The sequence below is a fragment of the Orcinus orca genome, chromosome 21 (genome assembly GCF_937001465.1).
Source record: "Orcinus orca chromosome 21, mOrcOrc1.1, whole genome shotgun sequence".
In the NCBI taxonomy this organism is placed as follows: domain Eukaryota; kingdom Metazoa; phylum Chordata; class Mammalia; order Artiodactyla; family Delphinidae; genus Orcinus; species Orcinus orca.
Genome location: NC_064579.1, coordinates 27007076 through 27033445, shown reverse-complemented (window position 1 = coordinate 27033445; position 26370 = coordinate 27007076). Strand labels below are relative to the sequence as shown.

The 26370-nt window shown below is 39.5% G+C and overlaps 1 protein-coding gene across 2 annotated transcripts in view; it reads left to right on the top strand.

The window, feature by feature from the left end:
* The window catches only part of CSMD1 (CUB and Sushi multiple domains 1), a 1746885-nt gene that overhangs the window by 328161 nt on the left and 1392354 nt on the right, over nt 1-26370 (top strand). For both annotated transcript variants that reach the window (XM_049704254.1, XM_049704253.1), the window contains exon 2: nt 8348-8564. In XM_049704254.1, coding sequence (XP_049560211.1) covers nt 8348-8564 — 217 coding nt within the window. The remainder of the gene's footprint in view (nt 1-8347; nt 8565-26370) is intronic.

The following is a 26370-nucleotide window of genomic DNA, read 5'->3' as shown; positions in this document are numbered from 1 at the left end:
TGCCAGGCAAAGGGGGCCACAGCAGGCTCTTGCCTCGAAAAGCTCTGTATCCCCAGAGGATTTGATGAGGGCTTTATGACCATGGTTCAAGGGCAGGGTCTCTCACAAGATCAGGGTGTGAGCAGGGCCTGTACCCCTTAATCTCATCTCAGGTAATGTGTCTCCTAATCTTGATGAGTTTCTCTGGTCCCTTTAGTCTTGCCTCAGGTGGTTTCTGGGCTGCTTCGGAGCTGTTCAAATCCTCCCTTTGGAACTCAGGGAAGGCTTGGAGTCTTGCCAACACGAAACGGGAGGCAAAAGGGCCTCCTCGCCTGGGAGTCGCACAGGCCCCGCTTGGTTTCATTAATGCAGAGCAGAGTTTAATGCGTATTTGATTTGTGTACCGCTTCAAAAAAGTACTTATCTGATCAGAGAGACTTCTGCTGCCGTGAGTGAAATGCGAGGCCTCCTGATATTGGAAATTCTAATAAGCGTGTCATCATATTCCTTAGTCATGAAGGAAAATTAAAAAAGCAAGTGAGGATCACAGTGCACCATTCTCTGTTACTTTTGAGTTACTGCGTTGTCACCCATCCAATAGGAGAAGGGAATTTTCGGTCTTGCAGCCAATCTACAGGTGTAGAGTATATTTCCACCCAAATTCCAAAATAAGAGAAGCTTTCGAGGTCCATAATCTGGTTGTAAGAAAGTAATGAAAGTTGTATTTGCATAGAAACTTACATAATATATGAAAAATGTAAATTTTTATTTTTGCAGAATGGATGAAGGGAATGAATGGAGACAGCCACCAAGTATGATAAATATTAAAACAAAACAAAACAAACAAACAAAAAAACTTCCTGAATTGCCTCGTTCTCAAAATGAACCAGTGTGGTTTATCTGAGCCTGTTGCAGACAGGACATAAACCTATTTATTTTCAATGTCCGCCTCCAAGGAGAGACAGGGTTGTGATGATAATACAGCTTTTGTTCACACTCTGTACACGCAAGTCTATTTACTCTTTTAGATGATATCAGGACGGAGAGTTAGAAGGCAACTATATATTTCTCAAATGTTGCCATCTCCGGATTATTCGTCTGCGGTCCTGGCAATCATTTGTCACGTGACCTGCTTCCTTGTTGCTAGAATTCAGGACAGAGTGTCCTTTCCTGGTATGGCTGTCTTCACATACTGAATATTATAGACCATGATTTTCTGGAGTCACTGAACCAAACCACAGGTTAAAACATCCCAGATGGCAAAATGTTTGCTCTCAGAAAGGAGTTTTATACAGCAAAGGCACTACCTTATCACAAATCTTCATCTGAATACATATCCCAACAGCTAGCAAAACTGTTACGAATACTATAATGTAACTATAAGTATATGATAATAAATAAATAATTATTATAACAGCTTGCAAAAGCTAAGCTACTTCCTACCTTAAAGGCTGTGCAAGAATTAAACAAGATAGTAGGTGTCAGACGCTTGCATATGAGTTCACAAATACTATGTCGTCTACCTCTGTTACTTTCCAGGAATGGGTCAGCAGGTCCAGAATTGAGGGAAACAGCCATTTCAACAGCTTGTGGAGTCAGGAAGGCATTTGTGTATATGTATGTTCATTCATCAAATGCTTACAGTGAACCAGGATGAACCATCTCAGCGAATACTCTCTTCTAGGAAGTGAAAGGTGTGTGCTGAACCGTAGCACAATTCAGAGAGTAGGATCTGGGTGAGGCACAGACCCAAGTGTGGTGACCCTTCAGAGCAGAGGGGCCGTTGCATCTCAGGAGTGACCAGGGCAGGATGCTATTTGCTCAGCTGAGTGTTTCCAAGACTGACTTTCAACGCAGGGAACTGTCCTAGAGCACATTAGCCCTGCCTTTCCCAGAATGGGTTCCCCAGCCTCCAGCGCTGCACCTCATCTGACCGTCATGAGCTACACTGCTCTCAGGACTTGGGATTTTCCCTGCAGTCTCCTTGTTGAGGCCCAGGCGATCTTATGTAGCTTCTCAGAAAAAACAACAACGTCAACAACCAGCCGACCGACCGACGAAGCAAGACACACTACACCTGTAGTTCTTACTGTCTCCTGTTCAGTCCCTAGGACTGGCAAATGTAGAGTCACCCCAAAACAAATTGCTCACATATTATACATCAGGTAATATAGCACCATTATAGTGTAGATTGGAAAAAACACTGAAGAATAATAATTCAGTAATAATAAAAAACATTCAACAATAATTATTGTTGGTAATGGGATGGTGAGTGACTTCCATATATACTGATATATATATATATATATATTTTGAAATATTCTTGAAATACAGTTGATTTACAATGTGTTAGTGTCAATGTACAGCAAAGTGATTCCATTATACCTATATATATATATATATATATTTTTTTTTTACATTCTCTTCCATTATTGGTTATTATTTGTAACCTATAATTATAGGTATTATAGGTACTATATGTATAGGTGTAGATACATATATACTTGCTTTTTTCCTGTTGACACTGATATTTGATTTCAAGGTAACTTCTAGCATCAGTACCTTAAGGACAGTTTCTTAAAGAATAGTAGTAACTGAGTTTTCCATCCTGGAACAAACAACATAATTTTCGTTAAGAGATTAAAATTATCATTGCAAATTGCTGATTATTTCATTGCCCTTAGGAAATATAATTCACAAATGTACTTACAGTAGATTTCTATTTTGCAATATATAAATGTATGATTACATTTACAATATTTAAAAGTTTGTCCATTAACATTGTTTTCCAGTTAAAATAATCTGCTTATTTGAGGCTGTTTAAGGCCAACATTGAAATCAAGCATTGATGTCAGCAATTTAAAAAGAAAAGATTTGTAGAATATTTGAGAGTTCTCCGTAGCAGGCAAGTGCCCAATGAAGTATAAGAACCAGGGTGGAAAGTCATATAAGGAAGGTAGGATGAAAACTCTTCTGGGAACCCACAACCTTGGTGTTTGTGGATGGTGGGACAATTGGGACGTCCCATGCTCCATCTTTATGTGAAAGTGCATATAAATTCTGAAAATGTATACATATGACATATATAATCTGTGTACCTTCATCTGTGGCTTTATTTTATTCAGTGAAAAGTATGTCTTTCCATTGAAGCAATTTTTATGTCAGGTAGACATTAACATGATACCTGTATTGGTTCTGGTACCAGTTGAAGAATGTAAGGTATACATTATTTACATTTGTTAATTATAATGACTTTCCATCCTCGGATGTCCATTTGGAGAAGAATTTTAGTTTAATTATCCATTGTGGCAGCCATTATTTTTGTGGGTATGTAGGAAGCATGACCCTTAGTTAGATCCCAGAGATGCTGAGATCACAGCTTTAAAGTAATTGTTATAAGGAGGTGTCCTTCAATTCAATACTAGTATGGATTTTGAATTAATGCCACTTACTCTGAGGAACTCTAGTCGATACCATTGTAGTACTATTGCTTAGACAAATAATTATTTTCATCGACTTTTTTAAGGAAAAGTCGAGATATTTACATGGGTCGGGAGATACTGACTAAATTGCAGGCAAATTCGAAGTTCCCTCGTAGCATCAAAAGTTTTGTGGAGTCCACAGGGAGATCAGCTCGGTGCTCTGTGACCACCTAGAGGGGTGGGATAGGGAGGGTGGGAGGGAGACGCAAGAGGGAGGGGATATGGGGATATATGTATACATATAGCTGATTCACTTTGTTAGAAAGCAGAAACTAACACACCATCGTAAAGCAATTATACTCCAATAAAGATGTTAAAAAAAAGTGTGGAATGAACAAAAGTTACAAAATGGGGTTGTTACTTCCACAAAGAAAGACCAAATAAATTGGGTTCTTTTGTTTTTTGTTTTTCTTTAGCACAAAATGCTATTCCCTTACACCTCCAGGACAGGCCCTGGCCTGGGGTGGGTGCGTGGGGTAGTAGTCAGAGCCGGAGATTTTATGATCCCTTCGCCTCTTTCCAATTTTAGAAAAATCCCCTCTGATTCTAAGTCTCCAGCTACCTCTAGTTATTGTTTTTCTATTGTGTTGCCTTTTTCTTGTTGATCTGTGCGTTTTATTCATTAGATGGTGAATAGGTCATTGGATGAATACATGGATTGGAAATACATCCAATTAAAAAAATTTGTTTTGAATTTCCTTCTCACGTTTTCCTTTTATGATTATTACTTTTTGTGTGCTATTTAAGAAATCTTTGCCTACCACACTGTTGTGAAGATTCTTTTTTTTAATGCTTCTTTTGGAAGCATTACTGTTTCACAGTTTACATTTAGATCTGTAACCCATTTGGGACCGATATTTGTGTATATTGTGCGGTGGGTATCAAGATTTATTTCTCCCGTTTGGTTGTCCAATTGGCCTAGCACCATCTACTGAAAAGACCATCTTTCTCCCCAAGCCCTGCAGCACCACTTTTGTCATAAATCTAGTGTCTGTATCTCTGTGGGTTTGGGGACTTTCTCTTTTGCTCCACTGGCTCTTTATCTCGGTTGGCACAATTAAACACCGTTCAGATTATTGTAGCTTTATAATAAAACGTGACATTAAGTAGCATAAGATCTCTGGTATTGTCTTGGAAATTCTCAGCCCAGACCAACTACATTAGACGTTATCTCCATCTCTTTGAAAATTCCTCAGTTGTTTGCAACGTGCAGTCAAGCTTGACAGTTACTCACCCAAGAACCTTTGAGCACTTCCCTAAGTTTGTAACGGGCCCCCTGGAAAAGTCTATCTCTGGATCAAATGTGACTCATTCTGCAAAATACCCTGTAATAACTGGTACCGAAATGCAGCCTAAGTGTTATTCCTTGAAGAAAAAATCGTAATATCTGATAATTTGGTTCACCATGATGGGTCTATAATAGTAACTGCTTTCCAGTGGACACTTTTTCTGTTGAATTTATTTTTCTTCCTCCAATTTATGATCAAGTCTTCACTCTTTGATTTACCGTGAAGCATGTATTGCTAGATAAACCAGAAAAGCTATTTTCTTTAAAGACCTTTCAAAACCCCACAGCTTTAATATCTACTTGTTACAGTGTTATTGTTAGATTTAAAGTTAGTGGAAAATGGGCTTCTTATTAGTTCTTTGGTTTTAAACTCATAAATCCCTTTCATTAATTTTTTTTTAAGACTTAGCAGACTCCCACAAGCATTTGATACCATTACTGTGAAAGATTTGAGCTCACTGAGAGCTACTATGGTGAATATTTTTTTAAGTGTAAAATGTAGTTGGAAATAATTTTGTTTGTCGCTCAACAATAAAAGCTAGGATAATACTTGTATTCAAGGGCTTCTACTAATTGCAGTAATCTGAGCGTGCCCAGATTTTTCTTAATATTGTTTCTTAATATTCTTAGTGTCAAAACATTTAAATACATCTAAACATCTTGGTGGAAATTGGCCAGATTAAGAGGGAACGAAACACTGCAAGCCATTTGCAGAGGCTACTGAAGAGCTAACCTCAGACAAACTCAACGTTGGAACAATTTGATAGGAGTTATTTTGTTCCCTCACATGTCCGTAATAGTTATGGTTAAGATGATTAAAATGCGTTATTAGGGAAGTTCAGATAATCCACCCGTCCTGCTCTTAGCCTCTGCTCTTTTTCATCCAGTCTGGCTGAGCCATAGTCGTGGAAGACACACTTTGGGGTCATGCACAGAAAACATATAAACAACTACAGGGACCACTTAGGATGTCCCTGAAGGCTTATATAGAGGAGTGGTTATGTGGGAAGGGGAGGTGGGAGGAACAGGTGAGGAGGAAACCAGGGAGCAAGAGAAGTGGATAGATGGACCTGGAGTCTGTCCTACAGAGTGAAGGAAATCAGAAAGAGAAAGACAAATACCGTATGCTAACACATATATATGGAATCTAAGAAAAAAAAAATGTCATGAAGAACCTAGGGGTAAGATGGGGATAAAGACACAGACCTACTAGAGAATGGACTTGAGGATATGGGGAGGGGGAAGGGTAAGCTGTGACAAAGCGAGAGAGTGGCATGTACATATATACACTACCAAACGTAAGGTAGGTAGCTAGTGGGAAGCAGCCGCATAGCACAGGGAGATCAGCTCGGTGCTTTGTGACCGCCTGGAGGGGTGGGATAGGGAGGGTGGGAGGGAGACACAAGAGGGAGGAGATATGGGGATGTATGTATACGTATAGCTGATTCACTTTGTTATACAGCAGAAACTAACACACCATTATAAAGCAATTATACTCCAAAGGAGTTGGATTGGTGAGGTTGGGAAGGGGGGGATTTTAGGGTTTGTCCAGTGGTAACAATACAATCCGGTGGTCCAGGTGTGTGGCTGTTCCTAACCTCCCTGATGCTGTCCTTTTAGCAGAAGGTCCTTGCAAGCATCCCAGGACTGCAATTGACAAAAAAAGGTCCAGTTCTTTGGAACTGCTCATGAAATCTGAGAATTGCCAGGAGAGCCCGATGGTAGAGTCCATGCCACAGCATCTTGAGGGGCTGAGGGAGCCTGGAACCAGCTCTGGGGAACACTTCCCAGCCTGCTCAGCAACTGAGGGGGCTTTGTGGTACTCACCCGCCCTTCCCATCTTTTCCCCTTCTCTTGTTGTTTGGGTCCTGCACCCAATTCCACCCGTAGGGTAGGGTTCCGCACACCAACCAACAAGCAATGCTCAGGACGCCAAGTGGGTGTCCTACGATTCCTCTCATCAGATTCCACAGGTAAGGGGCTCAGTCCCCAAGACTGCCCTTCACTTCAGAGGCCAATCGAAAGCCCAGGTTCTTACCTGTACTTCCAACCCACTGGCTATAAATCAGAGGTTCCCAGGCCTCCCTCCTCGCGTTCGATTAGTTTGCTACAGCAGCTCACAGAATTCAGGAAATCTGTTTATTCATTAGATTACTGGTTTATTAAAGGATAGGAGTCAACAGCCAGATGAAGAATTGCCTCTGCCTTCTCTGAGCTCACCGGTCTCCCAGTATTTCCAGGTGTTCACCAACCTGGAAGCTCTCGGAGCCCCGTTTTTTGAGGTCTTTGATGAAGCTTCATTACACAAGCATGACTGATCAAATCATTGTCCATTGGGATTGATTCAACCTCCAGCCCCTCCCCCCTTCCCTCTAAAAGTCAGGAGGTTGGGACTGAAAGTTGCAACCCTGTAATCACGTGGTGATGTTCTCCTGGCAACCAGCCCCATCCCTATGTGTGGTCCAAAATGTGCTCCATTAACATAACAAAACACCACCACCCCCTTCATTTAGGAAATTCCAAGAGATTAAGGAGCTCTGTGCCAGAGGGGACAAAACCAAATAAATATCTCTTACTTTAATCACAACATCAAATATGTAGCTCTTGAACATTAGAGCTATCATAATTCCTCCTCTCTAAGAGAAGCAAGAATAAGACAGGTGAGCGAAGTGTGGGTTACCCTACAAACCTGAGTAAGGAAACCTAAACTCACCCGTTCCTGATTCTGAGCCTTTTCTTTAGTGGAGCCCATCATTTCAACAAACATCTCCCTTCTCTGTCATCCAGTAAATCCCACCAGATAAACAGGAAGACATCCATAGAGGGGAGGGCCCTTATTTTGCTGGTGGGCTTGCTCCTTCATTTCCGCATAATTTAATTTCTCCTAACACCTTTTGTTTTCAACTGGGTAAGATTCCCCGTGGTCTCATTTTATTCTTTGGCTTTGTGGGACTTTAACCAATGTGGGTGCAAATAGTTTGAAGTTTGAGCATGGTTTTTACCTAACTCTTCATAGTACGTACCTCAGATCGCACTCCTTTAGATATATTCATCTGTGTATGTATTTAGAGAGTGACTTAATGGTTTTTTTATCTGTCAATTTAATTTCCCCAGCAAGGATCTTGTGGGCAGTGTTTCCTCATGATAATGTGCAGACAGTTGGCACCAGCTTTGTTTCACAAATGTGGCAGTCTGATATGGTTGAAGATGTAAACAAAATTTCCCCAAATTTGTAATATGAGTACCCAAATGTATATTTCCTTCTTTTCCTTCTCTTTTTTTTTTTTTAGGGAGGAGTTATTCTCTATCTTTTAACACTGGAGAACACCGCTACAATTTATCATTCAGTATTTGTGCATGAAGGCTCACACAATAAGTCATTATAAAAATTGGCCAAGGAGTTCCCTGGTGGCCTAGTGGTTAGGATTCTGGGCTTTCAATTCTAGTGGCTTGGCTTCAATCCCTGGCCGGGGAAATAAGATCCTGCAAGCCACATGGTGTGGCCAAAAAACAATTACCAAATGGTTGGAAAATTTTTTAAAGAATATACTAAAGATAGGCCAAACTTATATGCTTTTTGGTGTGTTTTCTTTTTCAGGTCAGAACTGTGGAGGCTTAGTCCAGGGTCCCAATGGCACCATTGAGAGTCCAGGGTTTCCCCATGGTTACCCAAACTATGCTAACTGCACCTGGATTATCATCACGGGAGAACGCAATCGGATACAATTGTCATTCCACACCTTTGCTCTTGAAGAAGATTTTGATATTTTATCGGTGTATGATGGACAGCTCCAACAAGGGAATTTGAAAGTGAGGTAAAGTGTTGGCTCTTCCTGTAATAGATGAGGTTTGACATACTCAGATTGTGAAACTTAATAGGGATTAACATTTGAATTTAATTTTCAGGAAAGAACGTTTTAGTTACTATAAAGAAAAATTAAAGACTGGAGCTTTGTGCATACTTCTTTCAATCCCTAAGAACGTAACTTCTTATTGAAAGCAATCACTGACTTCGTTAATACATATCAGATTGTTCAAGATCTGTAAAACAGTGTTGCCAAGGTAATTTAAGTTATGATACACCATTGTTTATAAGCAACTGTGGATTTGAGAGAAAAAGCACAAAGTGAGCACAATTTAAAGAACAGCAAAAGGAACCTTGATATTGTCAGAGAATATATTCAATACAAAGAACATAGGAGGTGGGTGGAGTAAAAACATGAAAGAACATTGTACTCTTTGGAGAATTTTTGGTTCGCACCATCATAGAATATTCCACTCCTCATTAGCTTTCTCTTTGAATCTATGATTTTTTACCATGAAGAAAGAAAAATATTTTCTGGGATGATTTTAAGTTATATTTTTCATTTATCACCAAGAAAAAAAAATTGTACCTGTACAAATATAGTCATCTTTTTTTTTGTTAAATTTTGGCCAAGAATGAGGAATATCCCTTTCAAAGAAATTGGAATTTCTTAGCCAAACTGATGAACATATTTAAATATATACATATACGGCAAATAAGACTTTATCCTCTGGTTTTAAAATTCTACATTAGAGATTAAGTTTGTTGAATATAGGGTCTTGTAGAAAAACTGACAGTAGGCGGAAGGAATTGTGCTGCTTAGATGAATAAAATGGCATTCATGCTAATCTTAGCAGTAATATACAAAAATGATATACTTTATTTACAATTTTGTGAATTGAGAAAAATGTCTGGCTATAAAAATGCATAATTGTATTTTTACATCTAGTTAATAGATTAATACTATATATATTAGTATTATATATTAATAAATATATAATATTAATATATATAAATATCAATATATATTACCTATATAGTCAATATGTTAAGTATAGAATTTGAATATATTTCAAATATTTTATTTTCATTTCTTTATGCATTTTCAAATATAAAATACCTTGTAGTTTTTTCTGAGTCGTCTCCAATGTTACTGTCTGTTTTTAGAAACACTTTTCCAGTTGCCCTTTCTGAGACATATTGCATACAGCTACCTCCTTTATGGATTTGTTAGGTAAACTTTCTTTCTTCCTGTCTGACATGTGTGGGCCAACATTTGGATGTTTGGACAAAGTATCCATATTTGCAGTCCTTGCTAATTTGATGCAAAATGCCTTAACCTCTTTCATGCTCTTCTAACTATTACTACCTTTTCATCCACACAAAAGATTCTACTAGGGAATAGTGCTGTTTTGTAATAATAGAAAGCATTGTGACAAAAAATAGAGAATCTAGTTTACTCAAATATTAAGTCATACGCCTCTGTGTTAAAAAGTAACTCATTCTCTTTCAATGAAAGACAAATGCCTATTGCATATGAAAGTAAAAAATATTGCTCTGTGAGGAAGAGTGCTGAGCTCCCACAAGAAAACTTTCCCAGGAGCCGTCACAAATGCAACCAGATGGATCATCTGTTGGATATGGTTTGTAATTTACTGTCCAGCTGTAAAGCGCTCATGTTCTGAGGGGAAAACTACAAATGATCTTCAAATCATTTTGAAGTATTTTTGGTCATATTTATGTACCTTTCTAGGTTCAGGCATTATTTGGGCGGGGCGGGGGAAGAGGAGTGTTTCCAAAGTAATTAAATGCATATTGCTTATAAAATTTTAAAAAATTTCTGTCAATATTTCCATTCCCTATAACTCTATTATAATTGCTATAATTCTATCCTATTCTAAAGGAAACCTGTCTTAAATGTTAATTTACTCAACTACCTGTCTTTGGACAATTTAGTATTCTCTTATGTTCTTAAGCTGATATTATGATCACTTTATAGGTTAATAACTGTAAAGTTTAGAAAACCGCATACCTGTCATCTTCAGTATTATAACAGGATCAGCAGTAGAAATATTAAGGTTAGAACAGTTAGACTCATTGTATTTTATCCTGAGGTACTTGTGAATAGTATATAAATTAATAGCTGTGACTCAGAAAGCTTCATCAACATTGTTGAGTTATATGTATGTTTACTCACTTAGATTTTTTACTATATTTTTAACAGCTTCATTTTTTTAAAATTCATTTATTTTATTTATTTATTTTTTAAATTTTTTAATTTTTTTTTTTTTTTTTTTTTTTTTTTGGCTGCGTTGGGTCTTCGTTGCTGCGCCTGCGTGCTAGGTGTCCTAACAAATTGGCAAAACATATCAGAAGCAGAATTCCAGTAATGACTGCCAAGCAGTATAGGTCTCTACAATTATAAAATTTGAATAAAGAATGATGTGAAATAGGAAAATAAATAATGTTGTGAAATAGGAAATTTCCTCATTATTAGGGCAAATGTGTGAGCAGGTTGCAACATTTCAACATTAGGTGATGGGCAAAATCGTTATAAATAGTATTGAAATCTAATTAACAGGGTTGAGGTGGAGACTCTAATGCTGTTTGTTTCCCATTATATCTTGGAACAGTTGTTATTTCTCAAATACGATTAACTCACAGCACTTAAAGCAGCTCTGGAATTCAAACGAAGGGACTTTTGTGAGAGGATTGATGTGTGAGCTGCTGATTCACTGAGTTGTCAGGAAAGTTATCGCTTAGAGCTTTCATGGTCTGTAGTTGTTTTACTTCTGTACAAACGCTGTTTTTATCAGCTCAAAATGTGCACTAACAAAAAAACAAACATATTAGCAACTTGATCATTTTATATAAAGAAATTTCTTTTGTGTAACTACAGTAGAGAACTTTTAATAAGTAACATATGATTTAGATGTAATCCCCAACTAACAAAACAGAATTTGGAGGTTAGAATTACAGATGTTTACATTGTAACTTGAAATTTAGTAAGAATATATGATTTACGCTATGTAACAAGAAATCTTTAAAGGAAACAAAAATGTATATATAACACAAACGCATATATGATTTATGTCTCCATCGATAAATTAACTTTTAGTATGTAAATACTGAGCATTAAATTAAGACTTCTTGTGAGCCCAAGAGAAAATATTAAACTCAAAATTAGGAATAGAAATCTGCTCCTGAGCTATCTAGAATTAAAACCCTAGTTCCTGTTTTGTTTTTTTTTAATAAATCTATTTATGTATTTGTTTATTTTTGGCAGCGCTGGGTCTTCGTTGCTGCACACGGGCTTTCTCTAGTTGCGGCGAGCAGGGGCTACTCTTTGTTGCGGTGCGCGGGCTTCTCATTGCGGTGGCTTCTCTTGTTGTGGAGCACGGGCTCTTGGCACATGGGCTTCAGTAGTTGTGGTATGCGGGCTCCGTAGTTGTGGCTCGCGGGCTTCAGAGCACAGGCTCAGTTGTTGTGGCGCACGGGCTTAGTTGCTCTGCGGCATGTGGGATTCCTTCCAGACCAGGGCTCGAACCCATGTCCCCTGCATTGGCAGAGCGGATTCTTAAACCACTGCACCACCAGGGAAGTCCTGCCCTCACTGGTTTTTATGAGCTGTCATATTCCTGCCATTTTTTGAATCTCTGGCCATATTGACTCTGTACCTCCTCCTGATTCTCAGACCTCCACAGAAGTCTAACCCTACATGTTTTATTTTGCAACATCTCTTTATAAACCACAACCTGCTTTGATCCTCACAGAAAACACTCCACGAAGTCCCATTCTATGCGAGGTTGACCCATGCACACAGGTTGACCGGTACATGGAGATGATAATATGCTGGCCCCAGGCTCACCCCCCTCTAATTCTGAAACATTTGCCACAGTCCTGTCCTCATTCTATGTTGCCAGTAAGATAAGCACTCTAGTCAACGTGACCCCGATATTCAAGGAACCCTACCAAGTGCAAAGTACACTTCTGGCCTTCCGCCTCTTCCATATTTTCCCTGTGTGTTTCAGTCCACTCTGGTTGCTATAATAGGATACCGCAGACTGTGGGGCTTAAAATCAGTGGGGATTTATTTCCTGTAGCTCTGGAGGCTGAAAGTTCAAGATCAAGGTACCAGCAAATTTGGTGTCTCAGGAGGGCCTGTTTCTTGGTTCATAGGGGCTGTCTGTGTCAATCTAGGCTTTCAGTGTCTTCATTCTGTGCAAGGAGCAAGGGAGGTCTCCAGGGTCTCTTTTAAAAGGGTGCTAACCCCATTCCTGAGGGCTACATTCTCCATAATCACGTCCCAAAGTTCCCACCTTCAAATACCGCCATGTTGGGGGTGAGGATTTCAACATATGAATTTGGGAGGCCACAGACACTCAGGCTATAGTGCTGGGGGAGTTTTCATATTTAGCTGAATGGGTCTATGAGTTATTCCTTGATCTGACCTTATAAGAGAATATAATATACTGTAATATTCTTCATCCTTCCCTCTGCCTGCCTACATTATATCCAGCTTTCAAAACCCATTTCACATTATATTTATTTCAGGAAATTGGCCCTGTGCATCCCAAGTTAAAAAACAACCCCACCAAAAGTCTTTTTTTTTTTTTTTCTGAACTCCTTTAGCACTTGTAACTAACATAGATCTTGAATCAAGCACTGCTTTGAAATCACACTGTCTCTCAAGTTGCCTTTTGTGGAAGGTTGTATATCTTTGTGTTCTAGTATGACAAATAGAACATACATCCTCCAAGGCCAAGAAATGTGCCACGACTGTCTTCTCTGGTGATGACATATATGACTTTAATATAGTCAATAAATCTTCATGGAATGATTTTGATTTAAGCTATTCCTGATTCAGGACCACTCCTCTCTGTGCTCTCTGTGTATAAGCCAGCATGACTTAATATAACTCACTCCTCTAGGTGAGCATGAGAGACTTTTATATCCTGTAGATGTTCTCTAAATATGAAGTCGTGTTTTTTCGATTTGTCCCCAAATCAAAAATAATTGAAGTTGGGGCTTCCCTGGTGGCGCAGTCGTTGAGAGTCCGCCTGCCGATGCAGGGGACACGGGTTCGTGCCCCGGTTCGGGAGGATCCCACATGCCGCGGAGCGGCTGGGCCCGTGAGCCAGGGCCACTGAGCCTGCGCGTCCGGAGCCTGTGCTCCACAACGGGAGAGGCCACAACAGTGAGAGGCCCGCGTACCGCAAAAAAAAAATAATAATAATAATTGAAGTTGACATCAGTTTCCAATTATGATAACATTATAATATCAAACTTGGAAAATAAATCCCATTATAACCTCAAAAAGTAAATAAAAATGAACCTATGAAGGAAAATTGTACCATGCAAATGTGGAAAATCAGTATGTATATCCCATGATTATCGTAAAATACAAGTCCTAAGAAAATAGCTTTGGCAGTTATCTTGGCTTTATCTTCCTCTGACTTTTACAAGATTACCCCTAAATTTCTGCAGTGATGGTAATGAAGAGGTAAGAGATGAATGTTATAGAGCCATTACAATCAGTAAATCATGAATAACTGATGCAAAAATATCAGTTTTTTCCATTTTTTGAAAAAATATGTTAACAAAGAAATTTGTATAATATTAACTATATCCGGTGATGTTTAGAACTTCAGAGCTTTTAAGGGCTAGGAAGGGGTTTCAGTTGCATTTGGATTAAATTAGACTAGAGGCCTGGCAGTGTCTAAATTCTGCCGTACTGTCCCCCATTGCCATTATGAGGTTCTGAGGGAACCGTTCACAGACACGTAGTCAGATAAAAATCAAAGCATCGTTTTATTTTTAGCTTGGCTGGTGACTCATGCCCCATTTAAGACTCTGAGAAACATAGGATGAAGTGTGTATAAAAGCTTCTATAGGGACTGGAACATCATACTCATACCAAAGACATGTCTTGCCATCTTATCACATTCGGCCAGCCACAGGGTCAGGGAGTAGAAGGAATGGCTGGCATGATCAGACCAACACGTAGTGAGGGAGGGCCCCAGAGAGGTGGGCCGTATAGCCTTCGTGAGGAGCTGAAGCCCACAGGGCTGAAGCCTCAGGCTGTCAAAGCCCAGTAGCCCAACCAATGCTTAGGGATCTGATCAAACCGGGCCTCCTGTCCTAGTGGGCACGGTGCAGAGGTGCTGAGGGGGACAGTGGCAGCGTTAGGTCGTCTCCTATATACCTATCATGTTCCCATGAGTTTGTGCATCTGTCAGCCGTGATGATTATTCTATGTACCTGTTTTAAGATGATGAAATAAAAAAATCATTTTATTTGATACAGCTTCCAAATTTCCTTTCTCAGCATATGCTTTGAATTAGCAACTCATAGGCAAGGTTGATAGTGATTGGGTAAGGCAGAGTCCACTAATTTATTTATTCTTTTTAAGTTGGTTGTCTGCCGTTGGCTAGTGTGGAAGAGAAGGCCGGTTCAATCAGAGATTCAAGGATGAGGCCTAAACATATGTTTATATTTGTTGTATAAATATGTACTTATGTATCATCCCCCAGCTGATTTTAATATGGTTGAAAACTGTATATATTTTTATAAGGCTCATATTTATTAACAAAAATGATTAAGTTGCTAGTAATTAGAAATCCTGGAGATAAAATGTAAAGCATTTAAGGGAGGTAGGTAGAACTATGTTTGCAAAACTGTAAGCATGTTTTAACATGTATCTGAATTCTGACCACTACCATTCATGCTGTGGTGGTGGTTTTGCATGAGCCAAAAATGGATGGTTCATTTCAGTATCTTGGTCATTTTGAAAGTAGCAAACCATATTAATATGGGCAAAGGAGTCTTTTGAATAATCATAAATATATGTGTGAGGAAAATATTCCCAGAGCCCCCAACTCCTAGGACATTTCTCTTGCATAAATGTAGACATGTGGAAAGGCATTCAGAGTTTCAAGAAGAGGATGAAAGAAAAAGAAGATTAATAAATACTTTGCGACAGGACTGCATTTTCAGCAGACAAAGCTATTTTGAGGTATGGGTCATGGGAACGTGAAAGGAGACACAACTTTATAATATAAAATCTTGTCTTTACTACTTAAAATAAATATGTTGGATCATCAATTTAAATAATAATATGCAATAATAAAAATACCAGAAAGAACTTCTTCAGTACACATAATTTAGAAGTCATGGAGAAAATGACTGAAGAATTTGACTTCCTAAAATTTAAAATCCAAAAGCCAAATGACAAATCGAGAAAAAGGGTTTACAGTAGTGTGAGACACAGGGAGTTATTTTCTTAATTTATAACATACACTCTCAGAACTATAAGGAATAAGATAAATCATTTAATAGAAAACCAGGTAAAAGTATGAACAAGGAGTTCAAATATAACAGTCCATGGTAGTAAGTGTATTTCAAGAAAATTAAAACAGTCATGCAATATATCTCACCAGTCTGAATGGCAAAACTTTAAAATTTTTGATAACTCAGAGTTTTTGAGGGTATTAGACAAATGCCTTTATATCCTGTTGGTAGAATTACGAATTGCAGCAGTTATTTTTGGATAGAATTTTGAAATTTGTCTCAAATTTAAAAATTATGTACAAGCTCTTTCCTTCAGCAAGTCCAGCTAAGAATTTATTCTACAAAATTACCTTCAAATATGACAAAACACATGGAATGAAATGCTTATGGGTGCATTTTGATAGTATTAAAAACAAATTCAAGAATGTCTGTCCTTCTATAGAGACTAGTTAAATAAGTTAGAGGATATATGTATTACAATGTACCATTAAAAATAATGAATGGGATCTTTATTTGCTGATATGAAGAGATCTCTCACTATATTTTACATTTATAAATTACAGTAGTATTGGATTGTCCAATTTCACTCAATATTTTATTTTCTTGAATAAACAATATGTAATCTCATCATAAAACACATCAAATTCTGGATGACGGTGGAACCCTGCGTATGCCTTTCTTATATATAATTGCAGCATGTTGTAGTGATTTCAAGGAGAATAAAGGCATCTGTCCACCCTGAGGGCTCCCAGAGGGCTGCCTACCAGCCGTTGTAATTTTAATCAAGATAAAATGCTGCCTTAATCCAGAAAAAGTATGGCTCTCTTAGTGTTCACAGCAGGCTAGGGGTAGGGGAGGTTTTGTTATTGTTGTTGTTACCCTTTTATTTAAGAACTGAGATATAGTTGATGTACAATATTATATGAGTTTCAGGTGTATAACATAGTGATTCACAATTTTTAAAAGTTATACTCCGTTTGTAGTTACTATAAACTATTGCCTATATTCCTTGCGTTATACAGTATATCCTTGTAGCTTATTTATTTTATACATAGTAGTTTGTACCTTCTAATCCCCTACCCCTATCCCGCCCCTCTGTCTTCCCCCTCTCCCCTGGTAACCACTAGCTTCCCCTCTGTCTGTGAGTCTGTTTCTATTTTGTTATATTCATTCTTATATTCACGTGTTTCTTTTATATTTTAGATTCCACATATAAGTGAAAGTATACAATATGTGTCTTTCTCTGTCTGACTTATTTCATTAAGCATAATACCCTCCAGGTCTATCCAAGTTGTTGAAGATGGCAAAAGTTCATTCTTTTTTTATGGCTGAGTTGTTTTCCATTGTATATATGTACCATATCTTATTTATTTATTCATTTATTTATTTATAACATCTTTATTGGAGTATAATTGCTTTACAATGGTGTGTTAGTTTCTGCTTTATAACAAAGTGAATCAGCTATACATATACATATATCCCCATATCTCCTCCCTCTTGTGTCTCCCTCCCACCCTCCCTATCCCACCCCTCTAGGTGGTCACAAAGCACCGAGCTGATCTCCCTGTGCTATGTGGCTGCTTCCCACTAGCCATCTATTTTACATTTGGCAGTGTGTGTATGTCCATGCCACTCTCTCATTTCGTCCCAGCTTACCCTTCCCCCTCCTTGTGTCCTCGAGTCCATTCTCTACATCTGTGTCTTTATTCCTGTCCTTCCCCTAGGTTCATCAGAACCATTTTTTTTTTTTAGATCCCATATTTATGTGTTAGCATATGGTATTTGTTTTTCTCTTTCTGACTTCACTCTGTATGACAGACTCTAGGTCCATCCACCTCACTACAAATAACTCAATTTCATTTCTTTTTATGGCTGAGTAATATTCCATTGTATGTATGTACCACATCTTCTTTATCCATTCATCTGTCTATGACATTTAGCTTGCTTCCATGTCTGGCTATTGTAAATAGTGCTGCAATGAACATTGTGGTACACGAATCTTTTTGAATGATGGTTTTCTCAGGGTATATGCCCAGTGGTGGGATTGCTGGGTCGTATGGTAGTTCTATTTTTAGTTTTTTACGGAACCTCCATACTGTTCTCCATAGTGGCTGTGTCAATTTACATTCCTACCAAGAGTGCAGGAGGGTTCCCTTTTCTCCACACCCTCTCCAGCATTTATGGTTTGTAGATTTTTTGATGATGGCCATTCTGACTGGTTGTACCATATCTTTTTTATCCATTCATCTGTCAGTGGACACTTAGGTTGCTTCTATATCTTGGCTATTGTAAATAGTGCTGCTGTGCATTTGGCGGTGCATGTATCTATTTGGATCAGTGTTTGGGTGGTTTCTTTCTGTAAGTATGTATATGCTCTGTCTTTGGAATTCTTGTGGAGGTAGTTATTTCTATCTCTGTGCCTATGAATATCTCCATTTTGATGTTTTTCTCTCTCTCTCCCATCTATTAATCTATATCTATATTTATATCAGTGTTTCTCAACGAGGGGTGATGTTATGCCCCAGGGGACATTTGGTAATGTCTGAAGACATTATTGTCACAGTTGGGTTGGGATGCTCCTAGGATGTGGCAGGTACAGTACAGAGATGCTGATGAATGTCCTACAACACACAGGACAACACGTAGGACAGCCCCATATGACAAAGAATTGTCTTCCACCAAATGTCAAAAATGCCAAGGATGAAAATTCCCTGTTTACAGCAGTAAACCATCTGTAGCTATAACCATCTATACCTGTACCTCTATGTATATCTGGCCTCTACATTTCTCTCAATATTGTTTTTCTATGCGAAGACCCAAGCTGAAAAAGGTAAACGAGAACTCTCTGGAACTGACAGTTACATTTCTGCTGTGCAGAGGTAGCTAGGCGGATGGACTGATTGAAGTGATCGAAAATGATGGGGTCTCCTGCAGGATTGTGTCAGCAAGCAAATGGGATTTCCACCGTATTACATATCATCAAATTTCACCAAGAATCATTTTTACCTTCTCTCTCAAAAGGAAATAAAATTATTATTATTTCAGTCCTCGGTTTCTGGGAAAAGAAACATAAAGTGTCCAAAAGTCGGTAAGATATTAATTGAATTTTATTATTCTGTATAATAGTGAATCTGCAAAAATAATCTGTTCAAATGACTTACTGGGAAGCTCTCCATAGTAAACAGCAAGAAGGAGCTATAAATAATCAGATTTCTTAGAATTTCCAAGATTTTAAATTAATTTTGTGTGGATGACTAGATTTGTAGGTGAATGATTTTTTTTAAGTTTAAAATGTACTTTTTCTCTCCCCGTCCCTTTTAAGTGTTTGGATAGCAAAACCTGTACTGATTTATTCTTTTATCCCCAACAGAAGCTGAGCACTTAGAACACACTAAACCAGTGCGTTTTGATTGAATAAATGTACATTAGTTGTTTACAAAATAATTGTAAAGAAATGGACGCTATATACAAAAGTGTGTCATACACTTTCAATTCACAAAATTTAAAAAAAAAGGAATAGGATATGACTTAGAACTGAAAACAATTCTTTCTTTTACTATAATAAACAGTCACCCACCCTGTGCGTATAAATACGATCGACTTTGTATCTGAATGTACTGAAAAATAATCAAAAGGCAAATATTTATCTTAGAAGCCATCTTGTCTCAAACCTTTAAAAACTGTTATCCTGGAGTAAACTTGATATTTAGACATTTTATGAGTTTGTGCATTTAACTAGGCAGCAGTATTATATATAAAAATTGTATAAGCGATTAAGAGTGTTTACAGCCCAGAAGCCTGTAAATTTAGAAAATTCTTTCAAATAAGGTTTCCAGGAGCAGAGCTATTGGCCCTTTTCTGAACCTCAGTTTTGTCCTGGCTTACATCTCCCCTGCCTTACCTCTTAGAACCTGAAGTATTAACTCAAGCAGGGTTCGGAAAGTTGCTCATAGATTCCAGGTGGTAGATATAAGTGAATAAAACCCTCACAGCCTTTCTTTGGTTCATACTTGCCCTGAGGGGGAGGCAGCTTGGGGAGGGTCCTTAAGTGAGTGGGGAATAAAGCCTGCCTGTGTGAACTTCCAGAATGATCTGGAGCCCTGCCCTCCCAACCTCTGCGCCCTGGGTCACTGACCCTAATTGGATTTCCTTGGCTTCCTGCCCAGAGGCCAGTTCTTGTTGGCCTCTGTTTCACAATCAGTGGAGGATTAGACAATTTTGTCTCTGAACCTCGTTGTCAATACAACTTCCCAAGCTCAAAGACTGTATTGATCCCACACTAAACCCTCAAATGGAAGACGCAGGGTCGTGGCTATATACTTTATCACCAACATCTGTTACTTTTTATTTTAGAAATCACTAGTATAAACCCAGAATCTGTATAGCTGGCTCTCTGTTTCAAGGAAGCAGTCCCCCAATGAACAGGGGTATGTTCCCCTCGAGAGGGAGAATCAGAGAGTGCGCAAGAAAGGATACAAGTGAATGTTTCGTACAACCTGTCACCTTTCAACCCAAAGAGGAAAACTGAGATAAACGAAACGGGGGCCTCCTGAAAGTTTCTCAAAGTGTCTTCCTTCAAGGAGGCAGCTTCTGTTTCTCACAGCTGTTCACGGACCCTCCGTGGCCGTTATCCCCCATCATCCCTTTTCAGTGTCAAGGCGCCCCGGTGCCTGAACCCCAGGCCACCTCCACCCCCATGGACCCGCACTACCAGCAAAAGCCAAGGGGGGCGCCCTTGTGACTGACGCGTCTTCCTTTGCCACTTGTTAGAGCAGGGCCTCGAACTCCCAGGCCTGCTGGAACCAGAAGGACGATGCGAATACGTGAAACAGAGCAGGTGTAAGATAGTGGCGAGACCTCCTGGTGAGGTCGTGGTCAGTATCAACGCGGCACCAGCTCCTCAGCTACAGCCAATGGCCGCCAAGCAGAAACGCGGGCCTGACTGGCTGGGGCGGCTTCCAATTAGCCACAGCAGTTTCCAATTGCTTCCTGATTAAGGGAACTTCCCTGATTGGTAAGAGGTTAAATCAGGCCGCGCACGTCTCCCGAGAGCCCTTGAGCTCGGCTTCCTGGCGGGAGGGTGATCCGCGCGGCGGCTCCCCAAGTGGATTCTGCGGTTCTCTGAGTCGCCCGCCTTCGTCAGCGCATCTCGGGCATCCTCTCCCGCCCTCCTCCTTCGGGACCCAGACTTGCTGCCCCACAGGCCCCAAACTGCACAGCGCATCTTCCGGGCTCCTGTTTGCTTTCCTGGGGGGCCCTCAGTACCTCGGCCAGGACCAGGCCCCGGCCTGCGGACGTGCCCCACGGTGTGCAGAAGAAGATTTCCTGCTGGAGGGGCCCCTGTGGAGGGGCTGGAAGTCGACTGGGCTCGGGAGAGTGCCAAGACCCGAGGCTACTCTCCAGGAGAAGGACTCCAGGAACCCCGCGGTGGTTTCCTGGGAAGCACTGAGACACCCCGCAGCTGTCCGGAGGAACAGCACGCCCCAGGATGCAAGTGAGTTCCTGGGTTTTTCCTCTATGTGTGACTGTACGTTTGCGTCGACTTCCTCGCCGGCTGCCTGAGGTGTACTGAACTGACCAAACCCCAGCTCTTTCTGGAGAGTAGTGTCCAGGGTGGGGAGCCCTGGGTGCCCGAGGACGGGCCGAGCCTCTGTCCTGGTTAGGCCACCCTGGGTTCCAGAGCAAGAGCCGTGTTTACCCTCGGATCCACATTGTGCTGGGAAGGCGTCTTTTGGTGGGAAAGGCTCCTGGGTCTGGTGTGAGCACTGAGCCACCTTTGGGCTTCACGCTGCTGCTTCGGAAAGTTGGTTTGTGCCTCGGAGCTGGAGGTCCACCTCTAGGGCATCTAGGCCCACCTCCATCAGGCTAGATTTGTGTGCGCCAGGCCGGGGCAGAACTGCGGTCCCCTCCCCTTTAGCTACCTGGGCAGGGGAGAGTGACACGGTCTGTGGTTGGCGTGAACTAGGGGCCAGTGGGGTTTGGAGAGCCTCGTACTCGGGTCTGGAGAGATGATGGCTGTGGACAGGCCATTGAGGGCTGACAGAGCTGATAGCAACCTGGGTATCTGGTGGGCTTACGTGAGGGTCCTCTGCGGCCTGACGCTCATTATTTTCTTATTTCAAAAAAAAAAATACAGCGCGGGAACTATACAGGGGTAGCAGCAGCTTGTGACCTCTGCCCTAGAAGGTTAATTAATAATCCCAGCCTTGTCAACTCCATGTGTTGGTAATTCCAGAGTAATGAGAAGAGGCAGCCGCAAAACACCTGGCCCCAAAGTAGCTGGGCACTTGGCAGGGTTCAGATACTTCCCTTTGAAAATGGAGAAGTTTGTTAAAATTTCAAAGGTATCTTTTGGAATAGAGCTCGCCTTTTCTTATTATACCTTGCATTGCAATGATATGGTTTGTCATATCGTGTATTTACGTTTTCAGTCACTTTAAATGAATAAAGTTTGTATAATTACTAGGTAGTGGATTTGCCAAGACTTTTTCTGAAAATCTTGTGTTTCTGAATTAGAACTCTAGTATGTAAATAGCCCAACTTGGATGGGGAACATGCTAGATGGTTCACAGAAGACTGGAGATGGTATTTTGGACAATTGTTTTAATTTCTTTGGGCAAATACCTAGCAGTGGAATAGATGGATCATATGATAGATTAAGCTTAACTTGAAGAAATGGCCAAAACATTTCCCATGGGGTGTAAACTTTTACATTGCCAGCAGTAGTTATGAGTTCCAGCTGCGTCACACGTTTGCCTGTATTCGCTATATCTGCTCTTTAATTTTGGTTCCTCTAATGAGTGTGTAATGGAGAGTTACCTTATTGCGGTTTAATTTACATTCCCTGATGACTAATGTGAGTATCTTTTCATGTGCTTACTGGTCATTCATATATCTTCCTTTGTGACATGTCTCTTAAAATTTTCTTCCAGTGATATATGTGTTACAGATAATTTCTCCCAGATTCATTCTCTTAATGGTGTATTTTGAACAACTGTTTTTAATCTTGATAAAGTCCAATTTAACAATATATTTATTGTTTTATGACTATGCGAAATACAAAAAAAGTTTGCATACTTTATCAGAAACATTTTCCTTGATGCCTTCTTCTGAAGTTTAATAGTTTAGCTCTTTGATTTGTCTATGATCCATTTTGACTTTAATTCATATCACATAATAAAATTAAGTTTTGGAAGTCATCTTTTTGCACGTAGATTGTTACAGCACCATTTACTGAAAAGACTATAATTCTTATAAAGCTGATTTTTTGTGTCTGGTGCTAGGTAAGGATTGATGCACATTTTTTTTTTTTTTTTAAATTGAGATACTCAGCTGATCCAGCATTTGTTGAAAAGACTTCATTTTCCTCTTTGAACTGACTTAGCCCAATTGCTGAAATTCAACTTCTGACATATGTCAGGGACTATTCCTGTACTCTCTATTTTGTTCCATTGATCTGTTTGTCTTTTTGCTGTATTGATTATTGTAGCTACGCAGGAAGTTTTAAAATCATGTAGAGTAGGTACTCCAGTGTGTGTGTGTGTGTGTGTGCGTGTGCTGGTTATTCTAGGTCTTTTGAATTTCATAGAATCATTTAGAATTAGCTTGTCAACGTCTATAAAAATTCCCTTGAGATTTTGGTTGGGATTGCTTTGAATCGACAAATTTGGGAAGAATTATACCATATTAGCAGTAGGCTTCCAATACATGAATACATTCTATCTCTACGTGTATTCAGGTCGTTTTTAGTTTCTCTCAGAAAATGTTAAATTAGATTCATCTGTAACTACTTTTAGTGTATTGCTGCTATTATAAATGCCATCGTTTTATTATTTATTTCATTATTTTATTATATTTTATTTATATTATTATAATTATTTTATTATTTATTTGCTGATAATGGATGAAAATGCGATTGGTATTTTGTATAATGTTAGCCTTGTATCCTGTGACTTTCCTAAATTTCATTATTTCCAGTAGCTATTTTGAAGGTCCTCTGGGATTTATATTTCATGTAAACAATGCTATCTTCATGGAGGGGCAGTTCCACTTCCTCCCACTGGCCTTTCCTCTTTTGGACTGTTTTGAAATGGCTAATACATTCAGCACAGTGTTGCATAACAATGATAAGTGACCATCTTTGCCTTGGTTCTGGCGAAAGAAGGGAAATAATGACCATTATAGGTGATGTTGCTTGTGCTGGTTACTGGTTACCAGGGGATTAATGACCATTATAGATGACGTTGCTTGTGCTGGTTACTGGTTACCAGTGGATTAATGACCATTATAGATGACGTTGCTTGTGCTGGTTACTGGTTACCAGTGGATTGCCTCTTGTCTCCAAATCTGCCTTTCTTTCCCTGCTTTGTGATACCAGAGCTGTGCCCTGAGAACAGCTCTCACCTGCCAGCTGGCACTGTGTTAAGCTTTGCCAGTTTCTGTGGGTGCATTAGTGGAGGAAGGAACGGTTTCTCTTGGTCTCTGCTACTGGGTCACATGGCTGCCAGCACTGTGCAGGATGTCAGATGGCATCGCCCTCCTCAGAGCTTTCTAGCACCTCCTGGGGTGACTTCCAGGTTCGCCAGCACTCCACACACACATTCCTGGTTGCCAGCTCTGAATGGCGGAACCTCGGCAAGCATTTCCACTGTCCAGTCGACCACTAGTTACTGTCTCCCCCAACAAGTTCTGAATCTCAGCTTGGTGGGAGCAGTCTTTATTATATTTTCCTTCCTCGGGTACTCTACCCTGCCTTAAAGCTGCTCTGCATTTCTACTGTTCTGTGTTTCTAAACTTCTCTTTGCCTCTTTGTGGTTAATCCTCTGCTAGTCATTCTTTTTTTTTTTCTTTTTATCTCAAAGATTCAGTAAGGTGAGATGTCGAACTCTTGTAGTGCAGGTGATGGTTACTAAACCTTCAAACTTATTCAAGATAATATGAAATAGGAGTATGTAACTATTATACCAAATTCAGATTTTCTTGCTTTCTAACACAAAATAATGTTCATCAAGCATACTTTACAAGAAAAAAATGCTTGGAGATAACTCTACATTAAATTTTTCCCCTTCAAATTACTGGTGCAGTTTCTGTCTCCTGACTGGAACTTGACCAATATATTGATTGTACTTTTTTTTGTTTTTGTTCTTATTTTTTCATAAATGTCCTTTATCAGTTAAGTTCTCTACTGTTACTGGTTTGTTGAGGGTTTTTAAAAAATTAATTAATTTTTGGCTGCATTGGGCCTTCGTTGCTATGCGTGGGCTTCCTCTAGTTGCGGCGAGCAGGGGCTACTCTTCTATGCAGTGCACGGGCTTCTCACTGCGGTGGTTTCTCTTGTTGCGGAGCACAGGCTCTAGGCGTGTGGGCTTCAGCAGTTGTGGCCCGTGGGCTCTAGAGTGCAGGCTCAGTAGTTGTGGCATATGGGCTTAGTTGCTTCGCAGCATGTGGGATCTTCCTGGACCAGGGCTCAAACCCGTGGACCCTGCATTGGCAGGCAGATTCTTAACCACTGCGCCACCAGGGAAGTCCTATTGAGGGTTTTATTATGAATTATAGTTTAATTTTATCAAGTGCTTGTTATGCATCAACTGAAATGGTGGCAGTTTTTTTCTGTTTTCTATTAATATGGCCAATTTGATTAGTTTATTAAATGTTACTCTTTCGTTGCATTCTAGGATAAAGTCTACCTGATTATAAGGTACTGTCCTTTCACATTGGTTGGTTTGACATTAAGAATTTCTGTGTATATACACAAATAATTTTGGTTTGTAATTTCTTTTATTGGTAAACCTTTCCAGGTTTTGCTGTAAGGGTAATTTCAAAAACTCAAGTAGAACAGTATTCCCTCCTCCTCCGTTTCTGAAGCAGTTTATGCAATTTTAGTGTTATTCCTTGACAAAATTCAGCAGAGAAACATCTGTGTTTGCAGTTTTCCTTGGTAAATCCTTAAAAAAATTTCAGTGCATTTTCTAGATTCATGACTATTCAGATTTTCCATTTCTTCTGGTGTCAGTTTTAGTAAAATATTTTCCAAGATATCCACTTGATCTGTTATCAAATGTGTTGGTTCAAAGTTGAAGTAGTATTATTTTGAATCCTCTTAATGTCTGTACAGTCTGGTGATAAATTATTTTTCATTTTTGACATTGGTGATTTGTATTTTCTATTTTTCTTTCTAGCTAAGGTTTTGTCAATTTTCTTTTTTTTCAAAGACCACACTTTGTCTTTATTATATTCTCAATTATCTTTTTTAAAAAGTGCATTTCTTTTATTTCCCTACTTATATTTAATTTGGCTTATTCTTTTTCTAGCAATTTAAGTAAAATGTAAGGTCGCTGAGTCAGCTCTTTTGTTTGATAAAGATTTTCCCTCCCAATACTATTTTATCTGTGTCACACATTTTGTCATAATTTAGTTGTATTTTGTAGTCATTTAGTTTGAAATATTTTCTACTTTGTCTCCTGATTTCATCTTTGACATATGAATTAAGAATTGTGTTCGGGGCTTCCCTGGTGGCGCAGTGGTTG